Genomic DNA, 19,852 nt, shown 5'->3' on the forward strand with positions numbered 1-19,852 from the left:
TGTGGGGATTGTGATATCAAAAACATTACTCTTTTAGAAATCCAAGAGAGGAAATTCTATAATTTTGTAAAACTTGTGTTTTTGTCTTTATGAAAGAACCGAAACGAATTTTTTAAAGGCACCCCCCTCCTGAAACAAAACTTCCTCTTTTCCAGTAATATTGACTGTCATTTCCTCAATTCATACTGTAATTTCATCAAGTTAGGACCCCATTGAAAATAAGCTCTCGAGCTTTAATGGGTTTTCCAGGTATCTATCAAGTCATGTTTAATTATTTATTTATAACATCTTAAATTGAATAGCAACTTCCATCTTTTCTAAGATCATGTACATAATTATGTGTATTTGTTTTATGCATGATGGCATGATACCAAATAAATACTACTATTATCAAAGTGTATAAAATGTATGTACAGATATGAAATATCTGTGTATAAACTGTTTGGAAAATACATATAGCTATCTAGTTTTTTATAGACAAAGTTAAGATGGATGTAAATAAGAAACCATAGAGTATGTTCTACAGTTACTCAGTAGCATAATTACCAGGTCACTTGTAAATTTGAAAAGGTTTTTAAAAATATTTTTTAATGGTACTAGTATATAACTTTTGGTTAAGAGTAGCAAAAAATGAAAGAAACTGCTCAGCACTTGCAGATTCAATTTTATTCAATTAATGCACCATTGTTTTTTTACTGGGAACAACAGCAAAAGTTTGGACCGCAGTGAGTAGCAGCACAACTGAAACTTCCGTATCTCCAGGTGTTGAGCCATAATGTATTGGGGGTATTGTAGGGGCCACGTTTGGCGTAAATGTGCAAGGCATCAATGCATTGAGGTTTTCTGTGCAAATTATTATTGTGCATTTATTTTTTATATACAATTAAATCATATGAAATATGATGTAGTTATGTCTAAGAATGAAAATTTATTTTTAATGGATAGGACTTATATAGGCCATGCCTGATGTCCAATCCAATTATGAAAGCTTACTTTACATAATGAAATATTTTTTAAATAAAAAATCTATGTTTCCAAAAAACATAAAGTAAAATTGATCGTAATATTTAAAAACAATTTTTATTCAAAGAACGGATAATCAAAACAACTGTCATATCAATATGACCTAGAACGATTGAAAAATTATATGATTCTGTTTTTCTCAATTTTGTCTGATTTTTATCTAACAGATATCGTGCATTTTCTTCCAGATACTACGTTAGTTGAAAAATATTGCTTTATAAAAACTAATACTTTTTCTACAAACTGTAGAACTTCAACTGAAATATATATATTTATGAAAAAATATTTGCCGATTTCCTTACTCACTTGTTAAAGGAAACGCCAGCATAATCCATACCAGTAACTGATTGACAGATTTCGTTGCAGGACTCTCCACCGCCACATTTGCGAGGAATTGCTGCAGTGTGAGCCCTCTGTGGACTCAAACCAATACAAGCCGCTGTTGCAATATCATGATCATCTCCACTTATAAGCAATATATTTGTTCCAAACGCTGCAATACAAATTCATTTTATTTATGAAAAGCATATTACAATAAAACTTAATGAATTTTGTACTTTTTATGCATTCTTAAGCCACTTAACACCATTTCTTTCCTCAATGTGTGAAATAGATTGGTAACATTCAAAATGTATTACTTGTTTTAAGATTAATAGGAAAAAATTGCAAAGTAACCAGGAAAAAATGCTAAAACTCTTTTTAGAAATACATCTGTATGTTATGTGTGTTGTATTTATCAGAGGAAGGGAGAGAGAGAGAGAGAGAGAGAGAGAGAGAGAGAGAGAGAGAGATTACTTGCTTACTTACCCAATGTCAAAATCAAAAAACTCAAATATATTGCCATTTGATTTTGCCAACGGATGAAATTTCCAAATGGGTAATGTACATTTCCAACTATTTTAATCTTATTTATACAGTTGTTTCATTGATAAGTACAGCCTATATGAATTCTATTGGAGGAATTATGAACCAGATGACTTACGAGGGCTGTTCAATAAATAATGTCCTGAACTATATGACATACATTACAGATATCGTATGACATTACACTTGAATTTCTCTCATTATTGAATCTTTCATGAATTTATAACAGTTTATGTGACCACTTTTCATCACATAGTTTCATCACGAGAAGCTGGGAAACAAGGGCTTTTCGAGACACTGCATTATAAATGAATGGTAAAGAATCAGTAAACAAGAGTGAAAATAAAAGCTTCATTAAAGCTGCCATAAAACTTGTAAAAAATCCAAAAGAAATATTAACTGAAATAAGTGACATTTAGAGCAACCAATGCCTGTTTTATAGACAAAAAGAGCAGTTCGATTTCAATGATAAAAATTATATAATGGGCATCAAAAATGGGTTCCCTCCTTGCTTACAAAAATTATAACAACTCAAGTACTGTTCGCTAAATTTCAACAAATAATATTTGATGCTGTATGATTGACTTTCAGACACATAGCAAATTTGATAGCAGCACATCGGGGATAGTTTACACTGTTTTTAAGAAACGTTTGGCGGTAAAAAAGTTTGAAACTCAAAGGTCACACTATATTTTGAAAAATGAGTGAAAATGACAGCGTGTACGAAATTCTTAACAATTATTTCAAAATATCAATTATTGCAGTTATCCACGTTTGTTTTATTTTCAACCAGATATTGGAACATGAATCTATCGCTTAAAACCCTAAAAACAAAATTAACCATAAGATGTACTTGATAAAAACAGCGAATGTCTGAAAAGTGAACAGGTATGCAAAAGCACAAAGACAAATTTATATATAATTTTCTTAAACATTAGTGGTAATGTTGTTCAAAATCGTATTCGGAGAGACAGTTTAAGTTCTGGCGGAGTCTAGAAAGCACTTTTTTTGCCAAAAAATCAAAAGGTTTATTAGAGGAAGGACCCAGAATGAGGAATCCACTACATTGAATTTCTTCAAGACAGCGTCCAAAACCGCATGCCCTGAAGAGTAAAGGGGTTTTCGGGATAAACTGAGAATTAATGTTTTTTCACATTAACAATTTTTGCAAGATCTTTGACTTCTTGACTTATTTCAATTTCCTAACTTGGAAAAAACACCTTTTAGAAGGAAGAAACAAGTCCGACGAATCATTGGATCTGCCATTTTCCAGTATACTGAGGGACATACCTTTATATGAGTTCTACAAACGATAAGAAATTGGATAAAAAATGCTACGGACATGTATTTTACTTAAAAGAGATTAAATAATAAAACCATGAAGAATAAATAATTGGAAAACGTCTTTTACTTCTTTCTGAGCACAGAGGACATTATTTATTGAACAGCCCTCGTATATCGGAGAAACTGAAGCCAAATCTATAGCAATCTTCCATACCTTTTTTCATTTTAAAAAACGTCAATAAAATAATTCATTGTGTTTATGATTCGGGTTCATACTCTGAATTTTATCCATAGCGTTTTGTGTATGTAGTACGCAGACAGTATGCGGGGCCACAATGGTGAATCAAAGTTTTACATAGAAATATATAGGAAAAATCTTTGAAAATCTTCTTCTCAAGAACCACTGTGCCAGAACAGCTGAAACTTATATGGAAGCATCCTGGTATAGTGTAGATTCTAAATTGTTCAAATCATGACCCCCGGGAGAAGGGCGGGGCAACAATGGGGAATCAAAGTTTTACATAGAAATATATAGGAAAAATCTTTGAAAAAATCTTCTACTCAAGAACCACTGAGCCAGAAAAGCTGAAACTTATGTGGAAGCATCCTTGGGTAGTGTTGATTCTAAATTCTTCAAATCATGAACCCCAGGGGAAGGGCGCAGCCACAATGGGGAATCAAAGTACAAAATAAAGCACATAATAAACACTTTTCTCCTTAATAATTAGAATAATGGTATATTCAGGTTAATTATCTTATTTACGAAATTAGCCATATCTGTCAACTTTTTTCTTACAATGTTTGTATGAAACTTAAATTCTTCCTTTTAAGGATTTACTTTTTCAATCCGCAGTCAGAATACGAGGGACGATCAGAAAGTTCTGCAAGTATACTTTGTATCTATAGACTAATGAAAACAATATATATCAAAATGTAAACTAGTTTAATCCTTCAAAAGAACCCCCTTTTACATTCACACACTTTTGCAATCTCAATTCTCATGATTTGAAAGCCACGAGGAAGTCTTCCCTTGGAATACTGTCTAAGCACTGATAAACAGCACCACCAACAGCACCCCGCGAGCTGTAGCGACGTCCAGATAACATTTGTTTCAATCTCGGAAATAGGAAAAAGTCAGAAGGACTTAAGTCTGGAGAATACGGGGGGTGTAGAAGCTGAATAACCTTCTCATCCTTCAAAACACTTTGAACTGTTTTACTCTTATGGGCAGGAGCATTGTCGGGAATCGGGAATGAGCTTTATGTTCTTCAAGCCAGTACATTATTTTTGTAAAATTGTCCCGAGATACCTCTACCTTGCGGAGTTGGAATTTGCACAACTGGGCCACTAGAGTTAAAGAAAATTGCATACAGAATCTTTTTAGCACTCTGACATCTTTTTGCAATCACAGGACAATCGCTATTCTTCCTGACCCACATCATATTGTTAATTTTTCTTTGCAGCTAAAAAGTAAATCCAAGTTTCATCACCTGATTGCAAGTCAGCAAATTTTCTTCTGTCACAGTTTTTATAGATTTTTAACTTTTTTCTACCAAAGTTCAAACGTGTTGTCTTTTGTTCTGGTGTCAAGAGATGTTGTATCCATTGTGCAGATACTTTACGTAGGTTGAGGTGCTTGGTCGAAATTTCATGTACCTTTGCTGATGAGATACCAACAACACTAGCAATATATTTTAAAGTATATCTTCCATCTTCCTCTACCATTTTCTAAACTGCAGCCACAGTTCCATCAGTAACAGCTGTCTTCGGACGCCATGCTCTCCAAGAATCTTTAATGACGTCAACATCATTCTTAAACTGTTTCAACCAACAACAAACGGTACTTAACAAAACTGCAGAATCTCCATAAATCTGGCAAATTTCATTTAAAATTACTTTTGAAGGTATATCAAGAATGCTTCTCACTCTTATATAAGTTCTTATTTCAGCCTTCACTGCAGATTTCATATCACTTGGGAAAAAATGGTCAGTGTGTACGACTACCACTTCTTCTTTTGTATGTAACTTTTGAATTAATGGATAAAAAGATAAGAAATTTTAGACAGACAGAAGCAATGAATGTATCTACCCGTGTATGACATCGGTTTTGGTCATCTACGAAAAATATCTATGGAATAACATTACTTGCATTATTTTCTGATCGCCCCTCGTATACCAATTAAGTTTTATCAAGAGAAAATGCAAGTCTTATTGATACACACATGAAATATATGCAACATGAAAATCTATATTGAGAAGGTTTTACAGTATTCAATCTCTCCGATAGAATTATATATAAATAAATAAATAATGTGTGATAGCAAATGTAAAGAAACACTGATAAAATCCAACCTAATTAAAATTAGATATAAAATCCGCTTGCATACTCGCTACACTAACATCTTACAACATCGCACAGAGGGTCACGTCTGAGGTCAAATTCTATTAGCCAATCATATTGTCGCCTGCAAAATCAGCGTATATTTGTTGATGCAATCGACACGAATATGTCTAGAGTTGTTCCAAATTTGACCTCTGAAGTGACCCTCTATGGGATGTTGTTAGATGTAAGTGTAACAATGCGAGCAGTTATTACATCTAATTTTGATTAAATTGTGAAATAAGAGGCATATGGGCCACAGTGCTCACCTGAGCACATCGGCCAGGAAAAAGCACATATCAGATCAGAACTGAAAGATTACAGAAAGGAGGGGCGCTAGAATTTTAACACACACCCCAACGGGTTCATTAATCATGGCTTTGAAGTACTTGAAAAAATATTTTAAAAGGTATCCCTATATATTCCTTTGTAAAATTTGGGTATTCCATTTTGGCCCCATCCTAGCCTTGGGGGTTATGATTTGAACAAACTTGAATCTACACTACCTGTGGATAATTCCATAGGAGTTTCATATTTCTTGGTCCAGTGGTTCTTGAGAAGAAGATTTTAAAAGATTTTTTGTATATGTTCCTATGTAAAACTTGGGTTGGCCCTTTTGGCCCCACCCTAGCCCCGGGTGTCATGATTTGAACAAACTTAAATCTACACTTCCTGAGGATTATTCCACGTGATTTTTATATTTCCTGGCCCAGTAGTTCTTGAGAAGAAGATTTTCAAAGATTTTTCGTTTATGTTCCTATGTAAAACTTGGGTCGTCCATTTTGGCCCCACCCTAACCCTGGGGTCATGATTTGAACAAATTTACCTTTCCTGGGCCAGAGGTTCTTGAGAAGAAGATTTAAAAAAAAATTCCTACATGAGCCTACGTAAAACTTGGCTCAGCCATTTTGGTCCCACCCTAGCCCCGGGTGTCATGATTTGTACAAACTTGAATCTTCACTAACTGTGGATGATTCCATATGAATTTCATCTTTCATGGTCCAGTGGTTCTTGAGAAGAAGATTTTAAAAGATATTTCCTATATATTCCTTTGTAAAACTTGGCTCGGCCATTTTGGCACCACCCTAGCCCCGGAGGTCATGATTTGAACAAACCTGAATTTACACTACCTGTGGATGATTCCACATGAGTTTCATCTTTCCTGGCCAAGTGGTTCTTGAGAAGAATTTTTTTTAAATGCCATTAATGTAATTTTCTCTAATTCATAATTATCTCCCCTTGAAACTAGAACTGTTCAATAGGGAAAAATACCCCCCGCTGGGTTTTTCAGAGAAGGTGCAAATTCAAAAATACTTTAAGGATCTAGAGGTGTTCACAATTTACTTACAAAAATTTGCATTGAAATACAATTGCTCATTATGTTTCAAAGGTGCAACCAAATGAAACATCAAAACTAATACATTGTAATTCCATTGTAACATTTTGTTTTAATTTTTTCATTTTATTTTTTTTTATTACTGCATTAAAAAATATATTGCAACTATGTGTTATGTCACTCTGCAAACTGATTGTTGAAAAAAAAAAACATTATACAAAATCAAATTAATCTTGCTATATCAATTTGAAATGCATTTTGAAAATAAAGAGCTTGTCATCCAGTAATGAAGTGCTTTGACAGACAATAAATTTACAATTAAGAGAATAAGAGAAGAGCCAAACTCATTAATTTATCTTTAACTGGATGCATGTCCAGTCATTATTCCCAAGAGACAAATGAAATTACATTATCTTCTGTGCAATGTAAAAACTGTTTTTAACACTTTATGATGTTTCTTTTTTTTTAAGTTTTTATGAGTTGTTTTAAGCTGTAGTATTTTTGAACAGATATTCTAGATTCTATTTCTCAAACCTTATACATGAACCCAAAATGAACAAGTCAATTAAAATAAAAAATAAAACATGTAAAATGCAAAAAAATTAATAAAAAGAGTTGAAAATTCCAGGTGCACACATTCATATAGTGAGTAATAAGTGTACAAATTTTCAGATTAATCCTGCAATAGTTTCTGAGAAACGGTCCAGACAAAACCACAAAATAAAAATTAAAAAATACCTGTAATATTCAAAATAATAATCCAATCAAGATGAAAATATCAGGTCACAACTTCATATGGTGAATAATATGTGTACAAATTTTCAGACAAAGCCTTCCAATAGTTTTTGAGTAATGGTCCGGACAAAATCTTGTCTACAGCTAGACAGACAGACGGACATGGTGATTCCAATATACCCCCCCCCCTAAACTTCGTTTGCAGGGGATTCCCTTTACTTTGTAGCAAGTTATGTTGAAATGGGCCCACGATAATGAAAGCGACTACGCCAACGACAGACAACGGGCAAATTTTGATCAGAGAAGTTCACTTGAGCCATCGGCTAAGTAGAGCTAAAAGTCATGTATATTAGTTGGGTCAACATTTTTTATTTAAGAAAAAAAACCAATACATTTGTTATATTTGATTTCATGGATGAAGAATTGCATTATATTGATATGCACTGTACATTTGTATATGACATGTTATATATTGTGATGGGTAGAAATCAGTGTTTCTCTTTAGATCCAAAATCGAAAACTTAAGAAAAGTAATTATTTTATACTATTTAACTTGACTGAGATTAAAAAAGATTTTAGTAACTATATTTTAAACAGGGCATAATCAAATCTAAGAACAAAGCTTAAATTTGACATGCATAATGCATATGGAGATAGCAAACAGCATAGATCAAAAGCCAAGCTTCAAGTTTCTTCAAATCATGACTCTATGGGATATGGTTGGGACACAATTGGCGATCAGTTTTACACAGCATAAAAATATCGTAAAGGTCTACTTCTCATGATCAAAAAAGCTAAAAAATGTCATTGTCGCCGGACTCAATATGAACAATATGTGTGGTCACAATGGTGCTGCATGAATTAGCATATGAGACACAATAGTTTGATTTACAAGGCAAATACATTCACAAACAGCACAAAATGTCCTTCAACAACAATATCCGCGAAGCGAAATAATGATTTTTTGTTTGTTTGTTAGTTAACGTTCCTCTGGAGGATTTTTTACTCATATGGAGACACCGCAACAATTTGTGCAGTAAGGGTAGGTTGCATAATATCATGAGCGGCAACATGTAATGGTGTAACTATAAATAACTTTAAGTAACTATAAGTCGGCGACAATATGCAATGATGAACGACAATATATGCAGGTCAGTACATATTGTACTAAATATACAAAACAATAATATGTACAATACTGTCACATCCATACCTTACTCTAAAACACTCTAGAATGTCACAATCTAGGACAGCATAGTCTACATTTCTGTGTGGACTTAAAAAGCTATTTTAATGCAAAAAAAGATTTATTTCATCTTAAATGGTACTCGGCACAGTTTTTCCTGTTTAAAAAACACTCTAGCTATAGATTTTGTGCACGCACTTCCCTGTAATAACGTATGTCTACTGGAACAGCTGCTCTCGAAGCCTATTAGGAGTATGTTTTGAATATTCGATGATACACCGAACAAAAAAATAATACTAAGCAATCAATATTCCAAAGTTTCTAAATGTTCATTAAAATGAATAATTAGTATTGCATAAAACTTAAAGGAAAATGAAATAAGAACGAAGAAAGAAAGAAAAAAGTAAACAACAGATATTTGTGTACAATAATGAGATAACACAAGCAAAAACAAACCACAGAAAATGTTTTTAATCTGTTCACTACAATCACCCATTTTAACGCATATACCCTCCCCCCCCCACACACACACACACACACAATAAACCACTTTAAAGCACATGTTCTTTAAATACTTTTTCTCCTCTGATAATGCTCAATGATTAATGATTTGATAATAAGTGGCATGGAATAATTTTTTGAAATTTTATTCGAATAATTTTTCTCCTTTAATATGCCCGTTTCATTTGATATGCTGACAATACTTTGGAGGTAAACCATGTTTTTAAGAAAGCTTCTTTATTGACTCTATTGTAACCATTGGTATGAGGATTTATTATTAAAGTTTTCAAAGTGATCACTATAGTTTCATACTACTAAGTTTTCGAAGCTATCACATTTAATTTAGTAAATTAAATCATTAAAGAGTTTTTATGGTGTCAAAGTTGTAACCATTTTAAACTTTAATTAACTATAGTTAACTTTTATATTTTTTGTTAGGGATTTCATATATTTTTTTTTTTGAAAAGGATGCACAGAAATTGACTGTGGGAATCAATTAATTAATTATGCCAAAAGAACTTGTACTCATATACCAACAAAGAGAAGAGTTTAAATAATAAACTACCGCTTTGTTTCACGGAAGTTTGATTTCTTGTTTGAATCAATTTCAATTCTGTAAAATAAAGAAATTCCTTTATAATCTTTGTCGTGGAACGATACGATGTGCATACATGTATATATAACGAGAAAATTAAAAATACGACAAATATTGAGATGAAACAGACGAAATAAACCATAGAAAATTTCGTGCATTAAAGGAAACTCTATGATTCCATGTACATAACTTAGTAATTTGTCTTACCTCTCTTTGCTTTAGTTATAGTTTATCTTGGTTTGTGGAGATGCATACCTATTAGACCTACATACACCTGAAGTATCCCTACTTTACTCATATCCGCTGCGTTATAATAAAACTGCAAGATTTTTTGAATTACAAACTACGCACTCATTTAGAAGACAACAGTGTCTTGTTTTGAACTCGAAATAACCTTTTATATATAACAGTGCAAAATTTAGACATTTTGTTTACAAAAAATGGTTGTATATAGTGAGAACATTAATGTGCACTTTGCATTTTTTTTTTCATTTTTTGCCTCTGTTGAATTGTGTAGTTAAACAGTTCAAGAGAACATATCAAAGGCATATTTCTGCATTCACTTATGCATATTTGTAAAGTATTTCTTAACGACTTAAAGCAATATGAGCTGCATTTTTGAGAATTTTAATTTCCTGGTAAAATGTGTTATTATGACTAATCTGTATGCTATCTTAACCATTATGATCAATAACACCAAAATAAAGTTTAAAAATGTTTTAGAAGAAATATTTCTGTACAAACGAATATACAATATTATATAAGAAATCATTATTGTACAGGATGACAATAAGTCAATTTTGCTTCAATCAAGCTTATAAAAAGTTCTTCCATGGCAATATGAACAACAGAAGTTTATAAACATTCTATTTTCCTGTCATTGAAATAGTCAATTACAATTCTGAAATATATTTTTTCCGATGTCAAATATGCAGCTCAGATCATATAGCTTTAAATTGAAATTTGATCAAATTATATTGCACTAAGTCTTGTCATTTGAAGAATTGTTTACAATTTGTTCTTGCCCGGAAATCCCCCTTAAGCATATTACACCACCAATATACATGTAGTGTATATCCCACGGGTTGTGAATCGATATAATTTTTATGCAACGATATTAACTTTGCCTCTGAGTTTTGCTGATAAAAAAATCATTTTTAACCACAATCTAATTGAAGGAGTGAAGGAGATTCTTTTATCAAATTCAGGCTAGTGTATAGCACGTTAAGCACTTGTTTTATTAGATCAACCCAATGTTTTGTTTTAGAATAAATAAATAATAAGTTAGATATGAAACTTGACAGTATTTCAGGATTATAAGAACTGAAATCCTAGTAGAGACCATAGTGGTTCTACACAATATAAAATTATGTCATTTTTGCTTAAAAGAGGATTCTTCGGTCATATAATTATATGTACCAACAGTTAAATACAATAAAGCTTGATTCGAGAATGTATAAAAAATCAAACTTGAGAAGAAAGCATTTAATTCAATTCAATCAGATAGTTTAGTCTCATTTCTCAGGTCCTTAGGACAAAGATAATAAGATTTACAAATCAATATCTCCTTCATTTATTGATGCTTTCTACCCAAAAATTGGTAAAAGCTGATTCAGTTTTATCTATAGAACAAGTTGGAAATATTCCAAAAGTAATGACAGACAATGCATGCGAAAAAGATGAGCTAAAGATCATATAAGTGACAAAATTTGTATTAGTATATTTGTTACATTTCATATTGGAAATGTGGCTGTAATACATTCAATCATGTAATTGTTCAAGAATCATATTACAACCATTAGGCATATACACTGTACATGTATCAATAAATATACATTTGTATTTAATTAACACAAAATGTTAAATCATATTAAAATATTGTTTTATTCTATACATATCAGATTCCTTTATGTTACATACAAATGATCAAATGACACCCAGTCTGTATACAGTAATATTTAGTATATTCACTACATTTGACACATTAGAAATTCATTTGATTTAGGTGTCTATTTCAAATCATAACAAATTAATAGTAATAAAAAAATCCTTCATATTAAAATCAGAAATTATATCACAGAATTATATCACAGAATATTGACCGGTTTTGTTATCATATAATATCTAAAGATAGACGTCATTTACATGTTACTTCCTGTCATTTTTCAAATCCTCAATATTTGTTTTCAAGTGCCAAGGGACATTTCTATTGTAGAGTTCATAATTCACACCACAAGATCTTGCATTGTTGCCCATGACAACCCACTTTTGACCTTGACTGGCATTTTAACAGACAAGGTCATGGCTGACTCCATTTCCTGTTTGATGACCTTGGCTGCTTGTCTCAGACAGGTCTCTGTCACGTCATAAATCAGTTCATCGTGAAGTTGTAGAACTAAACAACATCTGTTACCAGATAAATCAAGAGTAGGACCTAAATCCAACAAAATATGATAAGTAATACAACTTGGTTATCAGTTGCTTGAATTGATAATCTATTAAATCAAGTTTACATAGAGGTGTTAGTGAAGCAAATCAAGTTTACAATCTAATTAAAATAGATGTGTCGCACAGTAACATCTAACAACATCCCATAAGGGTCACGCAAACAAATTTGAATCCATTGTTTAGCAGCTTATGGTCAAGTTTAATTTTACAAATACAGTTCAGGGTCACATTGTCACATTGTCAAACTGAAAGGTTTTATCATAAGAAATAATGTATTATGAGAGCCTAAGCACCAGTCCTGTTGGTCATCTTATTTCAAACAAATAACAGTAAAATTTTGCTCAATAATTTTTCAGGTTTTTAATAAATATACATTGGAGATATATAAACTTGCCTTGATCCTTGTGTGAGAGTGATTTCTGTGAGAGAGGAAATATTTCTGAGAGCCTCTGATCAATCCTGTTCATGGCGACCTTGACAAGGTCAGCAGCTGACCCCTGAACTGTGGTGTTAACAGCCTGTCTCTCTGCCTGGGAGGAGAAAGGATTAAGTTATAAGACCTTGATATGAGGTACATTGTTTTGCATAAGCGGCTGTGTTACTGACATAGGCCCAGACATTAATATGTGTTACTTAATTGATATGCCCTGACAAAGGTGTTTGTGTTACTTACGTGAGCCCTGACATAGGGATTTGTGTTTGAGATGGATGGTAGATACCGTCGTCGCCCGCTGATAGTTTCCACAAACTTGTCCTTGATACATTTATCCAATGTGTTCTTAAGGTATCGCCTCATTCCTTAAACATAATTCAGTATGTCACATTATACATTGATTTTAATTTTTTTTCAATCATAATGCTCAAAACAGTTAACATCATAGTGATCATACCAGGGTACTTGGACTTGAAGGTCTGCATAAAAACTGCTGCATCATTTTCATCCACTCCCAATGTCTCACCCAGTGCCTTGGCTCCAATACCATAGATCATACCATAGCAAATCTGTATAAAGTGTATAAAGACATCAATACCATAGATCATACCATAGCAAATCTGTATAAAGTGTATAAAGACATCAAAACCATAGATCATACCATAGCAAATCTGTATAAAGATAACAATACCATAAATCATACCATAGCAAATCTGTATGAAGATTATAATACTAAAGATTGTATCAATTTGAGCAGATTCGTGTTAAAACAATAGTATCACTGACCATACCTTAGCAGTTCTGTATACAAACAATATCATATATCTTACAATTGCAGATCTAAATGAAGACAATAAAACAATAGATGGGGAGGGGGGCAGCAAATTTTTTCAGCAAGAGACCAAATTTAGCAAATTATATCTCATGTGAAAATACACTACATGGCCCCTCACCTGTTTATTGACCTAATTTAAATTTTTATATTCCCTGTTTAGATGCTGCACTCACCTTTCTGATCTTTTTCGTGCCAGCACCAAACATTCTCTCACATGTGAAGATTAACAATCTGACCCCATGGCCCCTCACCTGTTTAGATTAAACTACTAACCCTGTGACTTTTACCTTTTAAGAATATCTTTTTGACCCCATGACCTCTCACCTGTTTGGATTAACCTTTTGACCCATGGGCCCTCACCTGTTTAGTTTCCTGTCTCTCTGACCTTTTGACCCAATGACCCTCATCTCTTTAGAATAACCTTTTGACCCCATGACCCCTAACCTGTTTAGCCTGCTGTCTCTCTGACCTTTTTACCCTGTGACCTCTCACCTGTTTAGCCTGCTGTCTCTCTGACCTTTTTACCCTGTGACCTCTCACCTGTTTAGCCTGCTGTCTCTCTGACCTTTTTACCCTGTGACCTCTCACCTGTTTAGCCTGCTGTCTCTCCTCTGGAGACCTCTAACCTCTCTGACCACGCTGATCTGACTTCCACTGAGCCGTGATCAGTCTCTCTGAAAACGTCTCCGTCACCGTTCAAGATCTGTATCAGCTTGGCATCTTGGGATAGATGTGCAATCATGCGTAACTCCAACTGAGAGTAGTCAGCCGCCAGCAAAACTCCCCCTACATTAAACATGCATATAATTTATGATTTGCCAAGAGAGAATGGGCAACATTTTTAAAATCATTCCATCTATGTATTCAGAAGTGCACATCTAAAGAAGTTCATGTAGTTATCTCAAAGTTACATTAACATTTCTTCACAATTTTAGGTTCACAGTGAATCAACTTGTATCTTTTAAAAAAACCGTTTAAATTGATAAAATCCAAATAATATTTATCCTAAATAATATTGGATCTACAGTATTATCTGTATATAAAATACAATAATAAATAAAAACAAATTAATGATACCTGGAAAAGGGATGAAGGCATGTCTCATGCTGACGTTGAATGAAAGGTCAGTTGACATCTGAAGAACTCTGGTTTGGTTCCTTACAGAGTTACGGGTCCTGCCTAGAGGACTAGCACACTCCATCTGTTGGTCAGTGGTTTTTGGGACTGTTAAATATACAAAGGATGATTTGTACAATCCCAACACATCAGAATACCTAAAGATCTTTATACCAACTTACCATCTTACAATGACAATCAAAAAACTTAATTGCATCAATTTAAAACTTTATCCCATACAGTCTCATTTCTGACAATTTATTCACAGAGATCAATGGCACATTTAGACTGGTAAACAAACCTGAGGCAGAGATCTGGAAATCTTTTGGGACGTTCTGTAGGTTAGGTTCAGACAGACTGACCCGTCCTGTGGCTGAGAAGTACTGGACATCTGTAAATATCCTGTACATCTTTAACCTCTCCACGTACACCTTCTCCTTCTGCAGGGCAAACACCACCTTGGTCAGGGCCCCACTGATCCGGCGCCACTCCAGGAGGATCCCAGGGAGCGGGTGGTAGGGGCGCAGTTTCTCGAGGACGTCCTTACTGGTAGAAAACTGGGTCTTCTGGCGGCCTCTACGACCTGTGGGGGCCCGTCTATTGGGTCTGGTGGGTTGTCCAAGACTGCTAGAGTCACCATTAATAGGGAGCTGTAGTTCTATAAATAGCGCCAGTCAGAGAGATATAGTTCTAAAAATAGCACCTGTCAGAAGGAATTAATAAGATAATCTTACTCCGATGAATAAGAAATGTGATTCTTTTAACTTAACTTATGATAACCCTGACCATATTTGATGTTAGAAATGTAGTAGATTGACTCTAACCTGAGACAGATCTTCAGTTGACGTCAGAGAAAACTGGTGCCCCACTAGCTGGTACATCTCAGTCTCAAGTTCACCTAGTCGTTCTATCATCACTGTCTTCTGTCTCTCACACTGCTCATCATTAAAACCTGTATTGTATTTTTTTTTTTCATTTTACTGTAGATTTGATTACTGTAGACGTACTTTTTTCCATGGGGTCATAATTCCGCGGAATCTCAATTTATGTTTAATCCGCGGGTAGAAAATTACACAAATTTTCTAGATTGTCAGAATATGCTTTGCATTTATATTAAGTAGCCTGGACAAATTTCCGAGAAAAGTTTGTGACATAGCGTAAATTAATACCACACGGAATAAAGTACTTCTACAGTATTTAAAAATAATAATTTTATTATTTTCCTAATTCACTTTGAAGAAAATGATTGATTAGTCTCAGAAAAGATTTAAGAATGCAGCTGAGCATCTACATGAACAAGCTTAAAGACCTATTTAATCAAAAATAGATCATCATCAGTCAGGTGCTTGTTTTCCTGAATGTGTGGATTCACTTTCTATACTTAATGAAAACTCTTTATGGTCCTCACCAAATCCATTCATCTCCATGCGAGACAGAGTGATAACAGCTGGCATCTCGATGTCGTGGAAGGCTGACATCAGGTTCTCTTTGGTCAGACAGAGATAGAGGTACTGCATTAAGTGGGTCAGTAGGACGGCCTCGGTACAGGCCCGCAGTCGACCCGTTCCAGGGTTCTCAGGGGACATTCCTAGACTCCCATAGCCTACTCCAGCCCCAATACCTACAGGGAAACATATATACACCTGTCTGTTGTTTACTTTAAAACACTCCTAGATTAGCTTTGTAAGAAGTTCTATGAACAAAGACAATGGATAAGATTTTAATAAATCCATTTACCTCTTAATCTTACATTTGAAAACCAGAAGTCTCTGTCGTGACTGTAGCTCTACTGGTTTGTACTTATACACTGTTATAACAAAGGTGAGAAAAGAAGCCATTGCCATCAGACCAAAACTGTAGAAGGAGTAGCATTTTAAAAGAATTTCATGGATATTTCTATCTTTAGTAACAAAGGCAACACCGTTCATCGAAATCAAAAACCGATGCACTATTTTATGTACCTTAGTGTAGTCTACTTGTTTACCAAGTTATATTGAAATCAGACCAAAATTGTAGAAGGAGTAGCATTTTAAAGTTATTTCACAGATAATTCTATTTTTAGTAACCATGGCAACATTGTTCATCGAAATCAAAACCGATGCACTATTCCATGTATCTTAGTAAAGTCTTCTTGTATGTCAAGTTATATTGAAATCAGACCAAAACTGTAGAAGGAGTAGCATTTAAAAGTTATTTCAAAATTCACAGAAAATTCTATTTTTAGTAACCATGGCAACACCGTTCATCGAAATCAAAAACCGATGCACTATTTTATGTATCTTAGTGTAGTCTACTTGTGTGCCAAGTAATATTGAAATCAAACCAAAACTGTAGAAGGAGTAGCATTTTAAAGTTATTTCACATATAATTCTATTTTTAGTAACCAACTAACCATGGCAACACCATTCATCGAAATCAAAATCCGATGCACTATTCTATCTATCTTAGTCTAGTCTACTTTTGTGCCAAGTAATACTGAAATCAAACCAAAACTGTAGGACTAGTAGCGGTTTAAAGGAATTTCACAGAAAATTCTATTTTTAGTAACCATGGCAACACCGTTCATCGAAATCAAAATCCGATGCACTATTTTATGTATCTTAGTGTAGTCTACTTGTGTGCCAAGTAATATTGAAATCAAACCAAAACTTTAGAAGGAGTAGCATTTTAAAGTTATTTCACAGATAATTCTATTTTTAGTAGCCAACTAACCATGGCAACACCATTCATCGAAATCAAAATCCGATGCACTATTCTATGTATCTTAGTGTAGTCTACTTTTGTGCCAAGTAATACTGAAATCAAACCAAAACTGTAGGACTAGTAGCGGTTTAAAGGAATTTCACAGAAAATTCTATTTTTAGTAACCATAGCAACACTGTTCATAGAAATCAAAATCCGATGCACTGTTCTATGTATCTTAGTGTAGTCTATTTGTGTTTTGTATTATTGAAATCAGACCAAAACTGTAGGAGTAGCATTTCAAGGAATTTCACAAGAAATTCAATTTTTAGTTACCATGGCAACACCGTTCATCGAAATCAAAAAACGATGCACTATTTTATGTATCTTAGTGTAGTCTACTTTTGTGCCAAGTTATGATAAATTCGGACCAAAACTGTAGGAGGAGTAGTATTTTGAAAAATAGTTTACAGACAGACAGACAGAAAGACAGACGGACAGCTAGACGGACAGACAGGCATTTCAAATTTTCTAAAATAATTATTTGTTTTACTTCCTTTTGACAGAATGCCTGCTTCTGAGAACTTTTTAGTTTGTGTTCCATCACTCTCTTCATTAAATGTATCACTGAGTTCTAGTGCCAGCATCAAGTCCTGTGACAGCTGGCTGTAGCCTGTCTGAGTGGGATCTTTTTCTTTTTTATCACTGCCCTGGAAACAGGCTTCCTGTCCACTAAGATAAGGAATTCTGAGGTCCCTGTAGGACTCATTTTTACTGACATCTGATTCATCATCCGACATCATACACCTCTCAAAGTTACTGGCTGGTAACAGATCACATGACATGTCATGTGACAACAGCAGACTACTGCTAAGATTCAAATCTTTATCACACTTATCATTAAGATCAGCATTATCTTCAATTCTTTTTTCACAATTTCCTTTTTTCTTTCTTTTCTAACATCTGCACTTTTACTTGACGCAGGTATCATAAAGTTCACTTTTTTGCCCTTTACGTCACTAACCTTATTGTTCAGTTCATCTCTGGAATGGCTGGATTGTTTAAAACAAATTCTCGCTTCCAATGTATCTTTTCCCTGCATACATTTATTAAAACTTTTCTCTTTAGAAGAAGATGGCTTTCCTACCTCATTAATGAAACCAATATCTGCTTTGGCTAAACCTGACACAGATTTTATATGATTAGTACCGGGCACTGGTTCCTGAGAAGATAAATCCTCCTCAGATTTTGGAAATTCCCCACAGAAGCCAATGCTTGGAAATCTACTTGACCTACATCCATCTGAGATTCAAAAACAACACTATCGGTAAAGTCCCCTGAACAAAACATATCCTCTGTAACTTTCTCTTTGTTTTCTTTAGGATTTTTGTTCAAACTCATTCGATCCATTTCTCTAGAACTAGAATGAATTTTCAAATGTTCCATAGACGAGAGATTTATTTGATTTTTCTGTACAAGAGGAGTTTTTATATCAGATCCTTGCTTGATGGCTGGAGTTTGTTTGTTATTTGTCTTTGCAGTATCATCAGGATCTCTCAGACAGTCAGGTTCATGGACGCCTAATGAAGAGACTTTCCCATCAGAATTTGCTCTGTTGCCTTTTTCATTATTTACATTTTCTCCTGTCTTGATTAAATCAGATATCAATGCTGGGATTTCGATGGCGTTAGTTGAAGAAGCAACTGAAGAATAAGTATCTAACATGGAGAAATGGGGGCATTTTAACTAGAGGCAGTTGTACTCTTAGGGAAAGCTAGTTGGGGAACATTTCCAGATATGTCTATCATTGTACCTGAAGAAATTTCATATCTCTTGGCAGATGATGTTTTCATTTGTTTGGAGTTTCGTTGTTTCTCAACTTTATTCAGAAGTATCTCTTTACTTGTTCCATCACAAGACTCAGAATTGTGTATTTGAGGAACAGAACAGCTTTCTTCCACTGGATTTGGTGGAACATGGTGAATTTCTGCTGTGGTTGTAAGTTTTGTCATCGATTTAGTACAATCTTCTTTTCCTCCTTTCAAATCATCATTCATGCTTCCCCTACTATCAGATGTGATTGTTTTGTTCATGTATCACTGTCTATTCCCTAGTGTTCTGATGCCAGGTGGGCTGACTACAACAGACCTCTCTATTACTCTGGAATCATCTCCATTAGAAATCCCAGACTTGGAGAGTCCAGGACTTTTCTTTCCCACTGATTTCCTTTTCCCTACTGACCTCCTTCCCTTGGGCCTTACCAAGGTCATACCACCACGACTTTTGCTTAAACCCTGAGCCTTCTTGTCATCTTGACATACCACTTTGCTCTGATCCTAATTTGAACCCACATTCTGGATGTCCCTGGACTCTGGATTTTTCCACTGGATTCCCAGTCCGCCCAGCTCCTGTTGGATTACTGACTTGGTCTCCT

The 19,852-nt window shown here is 34.2% G+C and overlaps 1 protein-coding gene across 1 annotated transcript; it reads right to left on the reverse strand.

The window, feature by feature from the left end:
- Positions 1 to 676: 676 nt before the first annotated feature.
- LOC134265094 (DNA polymerase theta-like) lies at positions 677 to 19,475 on the reverse strand. Its single transcript, XM_062747332.1, has 15 exons — positions 19,232 to 19,475; positions 18,628 to 19,121; positions 17,972 to 18,311; positions 16,145 to 16,357; positions 15,561 to 15,688; positions 15,038 to 15,386; positions 14,698 to 14,844; positions 14,281 to 14,406; positions 14,209 to 14,231; positions 13,243 to 13,354; positions 13,026 to 13,150; positions 12,747 to 12,882; positions 12,171 to 12,338; positions 1,330 to 1,516; positions 677 to 843 (listed from the first exon to the last, which is right to left on the reverse strand). Exons 1-15 carry the CDS (start codon positions 19,473 to 19,475, stop codon positions 693 to 695), a joined length of 2,943 nt encoding a protein of 980 aa, XP_062603316.1. The 3' UTR covers positions 677 to 692.
- Positions 19,476 to 19,852: the final 377 nt, after the last annotated feature.

Source organism: Saccostrea cucullata, unplaced genomic scaffold (genome assembly GCF_032062105.1).
Source record: "Saccostrea cucullata isolate Sc308-1 unplaced genomic scaffold, CSIRO_AGI_Scuc_v1 ctg2176, whole genome shotgun sequence".
Lineage (NCBI taxonomy): Eukaryota > Metazoa > Mollusca > Bivalvia > Ostreida > Ostreidae > Saccostrea > Saccostrea cuccullata.

What these genes read in the sequence shown, in the direction of transcription:
- LOC134265094 (XM_062747332.1), bottom strand. Translation starts at nt 19,475, where the DNA reads ATGAATGATGATTTGAAAGGAGGAAAAGAAGATTGTACTAAATCGATG. An exon ending in CATGGAGATGAATGGATTTG is followed by an intron (nt 15,689 to 16,144) that starts GTGAGGACCATA and finishes AATACAATACAG; the next exon opens with GTTTTAATGATGAGCAGTGT. An exon ending in TGCCTTCATCCCTTTTCCAG is followed by an intron (nt 14,407 to 14,697) that starts GTATCATTAATT and finishes TGTTTAATGTAG; the next exon opens with GGGGAGTTTTGCTGGCGGCT.